The sequence below is a fragment of the Nothoprocta perdicaria genome, unplaced genomic scaffold (genome assembly GCF_003342845.1).
Source record: "Nothoprocta perdicaria isolate Ctin4 unplaced genomic scaffold, notPer1 scaffold_441, whole genome shotgun sequence".
Lineage (NCBI taxonomy): Eukaryota > Metazoa > Chordata > Aves > Tinamiformes > Tinamidae > Nothoprocta > Nothoprocta perdicaria.
The window spans coordinates 61,660-69,316 of NW_020455690.1; the positions used below are offsets into that span (position 1 = coordinate 61,660).

Below are 7,657 nucleotides of genomic sequence, written 5' to 3' on the forward strand. Positions count from 1 at the left end.
GGTGGCACACGGTGCCTCTGGCTGGCAGCAGCAGCTGCAGCAGCGGTGCGAGCGCAGCAGAGCTCCGTGCTCTGCAGGGTGTCGCAGGTGCCGGCCGCGGGGGCCCTGGTGTCCTCGCTCCGGGCCAGGCTCGGGGCCGGGCGCCGGGTCAGGGGCGTGGGGAGGGCTGCGCCGGGGGCTCTGCAGAACCGGGGCACCGGCACCGGCTCCGGGGGCTCCGGCTGCCTCCAGCAACCTCAGTGCAGGCCCTGGGAAGGAGCAAACCTCAAGGAAGAGTTTGGAAACACAGGACACAGCATCTTTCTGATGGAAAGAAGCCAGAAGGAAATGCAGATTAGGGTTTTTATTTTGCTTTTGTCTTTGACTGCTCCTAGGTGTTGGGGTCCTGAGGAAAGATGCTGGAAACAATATTCCCTTTTTTCCTGTGTGCAAAGCAAGACTGTCACTTGCATCCCACGGCCCTGGCCAGCAGGAGCGCTCCCAGCCTGGGCACTGCCGCGCGTGGGGACAGCAGGGCTGCTCTGCGCCACCCGGTCGGCTGCAGCAGGAGGTGACATCTCTGTCCCTGCTCCACTTCCCTTGGCGGGCTGCCTTTCCGAGGGCTTGCTGGCAACATCCTGCACCCTTCCCACGGGCTGGGCTCCCTCTTCCCCAAAGGCTCCTCAGAGCGGGCAGGAGCTGCTCCAGGGACGGCTGCTCTGGAGGTGGCTTCATGCTCAGGGATGGTGTTTGGAAGCGGCTTGGCTGCTCCTGTGGCAGTGCAGCGAGCCCGTCGCAGCTGCTGGGGCAGAGGAGGCCCTGGGATGACATTTTCCAGGAGAGCTTCCTCTCCTGGAGGGCGGCGGGTCCCCAGGCCGCCGGGCGCCGCGGTAGCGGGGCTGTGAGAGCCCTTTGGGCGTCCCTGCACAGCGGAGGTTCCTCCTCATGAAGCAGCTCTCGAATGCGCCAGCGGCCCTGGTTTCACCCCGGGATTTGGGAGGTTTCTGGAGCCGCGGAGTATTCTGCTGCCTTGGTCCCTGCTTCGATGGGAACTGTAGGGAAAGGTCAGCTGGTGGCCAGCGTTTCCCACAAGCACTTTGGAATGCGCCAGATGTGTCGGTCGGGTCTGTGACTCTTAAGTAATTTGCTCAGCATCCCTCTGGTCTTCTGAGACACTGGAGAGCCGGGATCAGCCCCTGGGAGCCTGTGCGCTCCGTGTGAACAATCTGTGGCGCCCTCGAGGGTTCCAGAGCCCGTCTGTCGCTGGACCTTTCCCAGCAGCTCTCAGGAAGTGCATCTGTTTCTGGCAGCAGTTCAGAGCCCCGAGACCCCAGGGGACCCTGGTCCTGTCCCCAGGGAGGCTCTCGGTGACCCGTGGTTGTGGCTGCTCGTTGCCTGCATGCTGGCCGGGATAGCAGGTCCAGTGGGTTTGGGGCCCTGCTGCCCTCCGGCAGCGCCTGCCCGTTACCCCAGGGCTGTGCTGGGGGTTCCACGGAGAGCTTTCCCACCTCAGCTCCCGCATCGTCGTGTTCCTGCCCCTTCCTCTTGCTGCTCCAGGGCTGCAGCGGCGTTATGAGGAGCGTGGGACGGGTCTCGACTGCCTGTGTGCGTTGGTCTGTGCTGCACGTCTGTATTTCTGCCCGCGGTAACGCGGGGCTGCAGGCTGCACCTCTGCAGCGCCCCGGCCGTGTGCTGCGTGCTGGCCCCTCCGCTCTGCGCCTCTCCCTCCCGGGCACGGAGCATCCTGTCTGGCCGGGTCTGCAGCACTCAGAGCATCCCCGAAATCCCCTTCGGTTAAGAAGACTAGAAACGTGAAGTTAGCAAGTGAAAGGAAGCACAGGCTGCAGTTGGCCTGTGCTCGGCAGCAGGGGCTTTTCTTGCCCGTCACAGCGTGTTTCTGCAAAGCGCCGTCAGCGCACGTGCTGCTGCTCCAGCGTTTGTGTCCCCTCATGCAGGTCTGTGCCTCCACGAGGCGACCTCGGCTCGTGGAGCCCTCCCCTGTGCTGTCCTGCTCCATCAGCTGCTCCGGTTTCTTCCCTGTTCCCATTCCGGTGCTGAGCCTCTCTTTGCACCCTCAGGGCCCTTCCCACGTTTCACTCCCTTGTTCCACCTCACGCCTTCTTTCGCCCAAAGTTAGTGCAGTTTGGCCTCACCTCAGCTAAACCCTGCTCGAGCACCTCCAGCACAGCTGCCCTTCTTTGAAGCCCACAGCTCCCCATCAGCTGCACACTGCTGGAAGGATCTGTTCTGCGTGTGTTTTGCTGAGCTGCAACCACCCTGTGTTCTTTGATTTTGATAGAGACAACCTGGCTGTTTGGGTACATGAGCAGAGCAGCTGCCAGGAGCAGAATGCAGTATTTGCCCGGACACGTCCCCTGTCTTGCCCTGGCCCTCGCCCGTGCCAGTGCTGTGCTCTGGGTGCCCGGATCGCTCCCGCACTGCGAGCAGGAGGGTGAGCGCTGCGTGCACGGGCAGAGCCCGCTGGCGCCTGCCCCTCGCAGCCCCTGCTCTGCCCTCGGCCCTCCTGGGTGGTCCCAGCGCCCACACGGCCCCTCCTAGCTTTAATCTAGCAAGGCAAAGGTTGATAGCAGGGTTACAGGGAGATATAGCCTATAAAACACAGCTTAGCAAGACTCCTTCTGAGGAATCTTTCTAGGTCCATCTCCAAGCAGCCATCGGATTTGTCCCACCACTGTGTGAGAGGCTCAAACTCTATAGCATCTTCTGACCCAAATCCTTCTCCAGCTGCAGCTGTGTGAACGTCCTGACAGATACTGAAACACTCGGAGCGTAGCGGGGAGAATGTGTTCGGAGGCCCGGCTACCTCGTCTGGTTCAGTCCAGGCCTCTAGGGCTGCGTGGCCTCGCAAGAGCCCCCGGCTGCCTCTCTGCCCAGCTGCCTTCGCCTGCCGGGATGTGGACACAGAGCAGATCCCGTTCGCCGTGCAGGTCGGGGCACCAGAGGCTCTGTGGTCTCCGGAGGGCTCTCCAGGTCTCGTGCTGTGCTCTGTGGGCAGGCCTGGCCTCGAGCTGGCCTGGGACCGGCAATACGTGGCAGCACCTGATGGCTAAAAGCAGCCATCAACTCCCCACGCGTGGCCTTTGAGGAGGTCTGTCCTCACGTTCCTCTCTGTGGTCAGCACATCTGGACACCGTCCTTCAGGAGTCACTGCTGTGCTTCAGAGAGAAGCCTGGCTGATTCCCTGAATGGTTCTTTCCTCTCCTTTTGAAATAAGTTCTCTTTCGTGTGTCTTCTTTTCCCTGATGGAAGATCAGGCAGGGTATGGCCTGCGTGCAGGTTGCCCTGGTTTCTAGGAAAGGGGCTCTCGGTTGCTGCTCTGCCTGGGCAGCCTCTTCCACAGCCCAAGTTTCCTAATTCCTGATTTCCAGAATTCCAAACTGCTGGCTGCAGAAGGAGGCGGAGGGGCCGCGGCGCGCGCAGGCAGACGTGCGGCTGCCGAGGGCCGCGCGCTTTGCGGGCGCCGCGCCGGCTGCACCGGCCTCGTGGCCGACGCTCCCCTCAGCTCCCAGCCACCGCCCCCGCACTGTCCCGGCACCCTAAGTGCCGCTTTTTGCTGCCGTGGCGTTTTACCAGCAGAAAAGCTGAAGGCAGAGGCAGGGGGCAGGTTTCCCGGTGCCCCACTGGGCAGCGACGGCGCGAGGGGTCCTGCCGGCGCGAGGGGTCTGCCGCGGTGAGCGGCCGTGTCCGTGGCGGCCTCCGTGCCCCGGTGCCTCATGCTGCTCTCCTCTGCCCAGGCCACCAACGGCGGAGGAGCCTTCAGTGACTACTCCTCCTCGGTGCCCTCGACGCCCAGCATCAGCCAGCGGGAGCTGCGCATCGAGACCATCGCCGCCTCCAACACACCCACCCCCATCCGCAAGCAGTCCAAGCGGCGCTCCAACATCTTCACGGTAAGCGGCGCAGGGGCAGGATGCACTTCGGGTGGGCACTCTCTGCAGAGGGTGGGCAGCGGGAACCACTGGGGGCTGTGGCAGCGATGTGGCCCGACCGCGGGGTGTCAGCTGGAGGGCAAGCTCTGCTCCGGGCAGGGATGGGGCAGGGACGTGCAGATGCACGTCCATGGCACATGCAGGAGTGCTGCGGTGGGAGGAGGCACACGGAGGGAGGGAGCCTTTCCCCATGGGACCCGTGATGCTGAGAGGTGTCTTCTGCATGGGCGTGTGCACGGGGACGGGCGAGAGCGAGCTGCTCTTGCACACACAGCAGCAGCTGCAGGTGAGCGGGTCTGCGTGTAAAGTGTGTGAGGGGATCAGCAGAGGTCCCCTGTCCTTGCTGGGGGAGTCTGGATTCCCCGTGCCCAAGTGCAGTGACCCCCGCAGCTCCTTGTGCCCGTGCACAGCCCTGGAGACCTCTGCAGTTCCCTGTGCACAGCCTTGGAGACATCTGCAGCTCCCTGTGTCCATGCACAGCACTGGAGACCCCTGCACTCCCTGTGCACAGCACTGCTGACCCCTGCAGCTCCCTATGCACAGCTCTGGAGACCCCTGTGCACAGAGCTGGAGACCCCTGTGACTCCCTGTGCACAGCACTGGAGACCCCTGCACTCCCTGTGCACAGCTCTGGAGACCCCTGTGCACAGAGCTGGAGACCCCTGTGACTCCCTGTGCACAGCACTGGAGACCCCTGCACTCCCTGTGCACAGCTCTGGAGACCCCTGCAGCTCCCTCCCTGTGTACAGCGCTGGAAACCCCTGCACTCCCTGTGCACAGAGCTGGAGAGCCCTGTGGCTCCCTGTGCGCAGAGCTGGAGACTCCTGCGGCTCCCACCCTCTGTACAGCCCTGGAGACCCCTGCAGCTCCCTCCCTGTGCACAGAGGTGGAGACCCCTGCACTCCCTGTGCACAGCCCTGGGGACCCCTGTGGCTCCCGGCGCCCGTGCACTGCACCGGGGACTCCTGTGTTTCCCCTCCCAGGGTCCATGTCCCCAGAGCACAGAGCAGGTCTCACAGACAGGGCCCCTGGACACCCCTGTGCCCTGGCAGATGGCTCTGTGCCGAGCCCGGCGTGTGCTCCTGGCCCTGCTCCGCGCTGCCCTAGCGCCGCGAGAAGGGGTTTGAGCTGTGCACGGGTGTTACCCGTAGGCAGGCAGGGAGACAGCAGCGCTGCCGTGCCAGGAGCAGTGGATCCCCAGGACCTGGCGGCGCAGGGTCCCTCCGCAGCCTTTGTGTCCCTGCCAGCCGGCGAGGGAGCCCGCCCCATGCCCGTGCCCGTGCCCGCGCCGCGCACACCTCTGCCCTGTGCACACAGTGCTGCCCGCCCTGCCGTGCCTGCGGGCCAACCCGGCTCCCGGTGTCCTCCTGGTCCCCGTGTCTGGCGTAGACATCCTGTGTTGCGCACATTATTGTGCTCCCGTGTAAGCGTGCTGGGCTTGTGCCCTCCCTCCTGCCCATGTCTCTGCTTCTCGGCCACCATTGCTCTCGTATATCCATGTCTGCTGTCTGTGGAACTGGCCACCACAAAGTCCTTGTACCTGTCGCTCTGTGTTTCCCTGTGTGAACAGCTGCCATTGCCCTCATCCTGGATGCGTAGAAACTCGCAGTGCCCATAGCCCGTGTCGCTGTCATCGCGCTGCCGACATCCGAAGCTCCCCCGCCTCGTGCTCTGAGTGTATCCGCGTCATGTGCCCAGCTGATCTCCCCAGCTCCTGACATCCCCAGAGCTCCTGCTCCCGTGTCCTGCAGCCTTGTGCTCTCCTCACTCTTCGCATCTCATGCACTTGCCTTGCACGTGTCCCTCTACAGCGCCTGGCCCCGCAGACAGACCATCCCCAGCAACCTCCGAGCCCACGGGTTCCTTGCAAGCCCTGCTGCTGCTGGCGCGTGGCTGCATCCCCGCGGCCCGTCCCTGCTCGGGGCTCCCCGCGGCCTCCCCTGCCCCGCGTCCCGCCGGGCGCTGCTCCCTCCCCGCCGCCTCGCGCTCACGCTTGCTGCTGCGCCCAGCGCAGGCGCTCATGCACTGCCGCCATCCTGCCGCTCGCCTGCGCCTCCTGGACTCGCCGTCAGCTCGTGGGCACTGGCCGCGCTCTCCCTCCTCGCAGGGCCGGCCGGCTTGGGCTTGGGCACGTGCTCTGGGCTGGAGGGCTGGCCACGGGGCTTGCGCTTCCTTGCTGTGGGCACCATGCGCGCCTGGGCACCATTGCGCTCTCGCTGCTCGCTCCTGCCGGCCTCGGCTTGCTCGCCCGCGCTGCAGGGCTCGCCGCACTCATCGGGGCTGCCGCTCCCTCGCTTGCTGCTCGCAGCGCCGGCTCCGCGCGCGCGGCGGCGGCTGCAGGCAGAGCCGAGCCGCCCGGGGCCGCTGCCCCCCGCGCGCCCCGCGCCCCGGCCCGCGCCCCGGCCGTGCCGCCTGTGCCGCCAGGTGGAGACAGCGCCGCGGCCGCCCGCCCTCGGCCCCGCCGCCCGCAGGCTCGTGTCCGCGTTCTCAGTATAACTTGCCAAACTCTTTATTCTTTCGATATTTGCAGATATGTGCCACTGTTTCCAACTTTTCATCAACAAAAAGGCCTTTCCAACTCCTTCCAAATTAGAAGATCCAGGTGGTTACACACGGCACCTCTGTACAAATTCTCTCACTTTTCATTGCCTCTCCAGGGCCGGATAAGGGATGGGCACTGGGATTGATCTAAGATTAGAGGCTCGCCCGCCCTCCAGCCAGCATGGGTCCCCCCCTCGGAGACACGCAGGAGCCTTTTAAATCCCCCCAATGTACAGTCTAGGAAGCACTGAGACGGCCTGCGCCTGCACTTTAAGCCGGGACATTTCTGGGCCTGCTGGATGCTGTCTAGGCACTGTCCGTGCTCGGGGATGCCAGGCGGACGACCCTCATGGGATGGGAAGACCTGCAGAGCCGCCGGGACCGGGGCCACGGCAGCGCCTGGAGCTGGATGGGCCAAAAGACGCTTTGCTGCTGCCCGCGGGAGCTGCTGTTAGCGCCTGCTGCTCGCGCTCGGCTCCTGCCTCCCTACTGCATCTCCTGCAGCCTGCATGGACTCCTGCTCCTCCTCCTCTTCCTCCTCGCAGCAGAGCAGCCATCTGTGTCTCTTTAGTTTCCTCTCTTTCAATCTCTTTGTTTTATTCTGGGCCCAAGAGCGAGTAAATTGGTGTCCCAGGCGCGTGGGGCTGCTGTCCCTTCCTAATCCAAAGCACACGGGGCGCTGCGGCGCGCGGGGGTGTAGGACGCTCCGGAGACGCTGCCGCTGCCCTTCTGCCATTGTTGTGATCTGAATGTATTGATTGTGCTCCATGCCGTGTATGACTTGATATTTCCTCTGTCTTAAGCACTTTGAATGAGTTCTGCTCAACAGACTGTATATTTCATATTGTATTTATTGGAGTTTGCTCTCACCGCAGCCGCCCTCGGGGTCGGCAGGTTTTGCTCTCTAGACGTATGATAGATATTTATTGTCCATGCTCTTTTGTAAGGGGCCGGAATCGCTGCCCAGTGACCTGTGCTACTTTGTATGGTGCAAGTGTGTTAACAGAATAAATCTGTTGGATTGGTAGAGGTGTGAGTTCCTTTCACTGCCTGAGCTCCCCGCTTCCACCATGCTCCACCCGCATCCCATGCCATCCGTGTGTGTCGCCATGTCCTGTGTGCCCGCGGGGGGGGACCGCGGCGCCCGGCAGCAGCATCCCTGGAGGGAAGGGCCGCGTGTCGGGGCC

General features: G+C 63.8%; 1 protein-coding gene across 1 annotated transcript in view; it reads left to right on the plus strand.

The window, feature by feature from the left end:
• The window catches only part of LOC112953399 (arf-GAP with GTPase, ANK repeat and PH domain-containing protein 3-like), a gene marked incomplete at its 5' end in the record, with an annotated part of 87,902 nt that overhangs the window by 30,124 nt on the left and 50,121 nt on the right, over window positions 1-7,657 (plus strand). Inside the window, one exon of the mRNA XM_026046449.1 lies at window positions 3,735-3,890. Coding sequence (XP_025902234.1) covers window positions 3,735-3,890 — 156 coding nt within the window. The remainder of the gene's footprint in view (window positions 1-3,734; window positions 3,891-7,657) is intronic.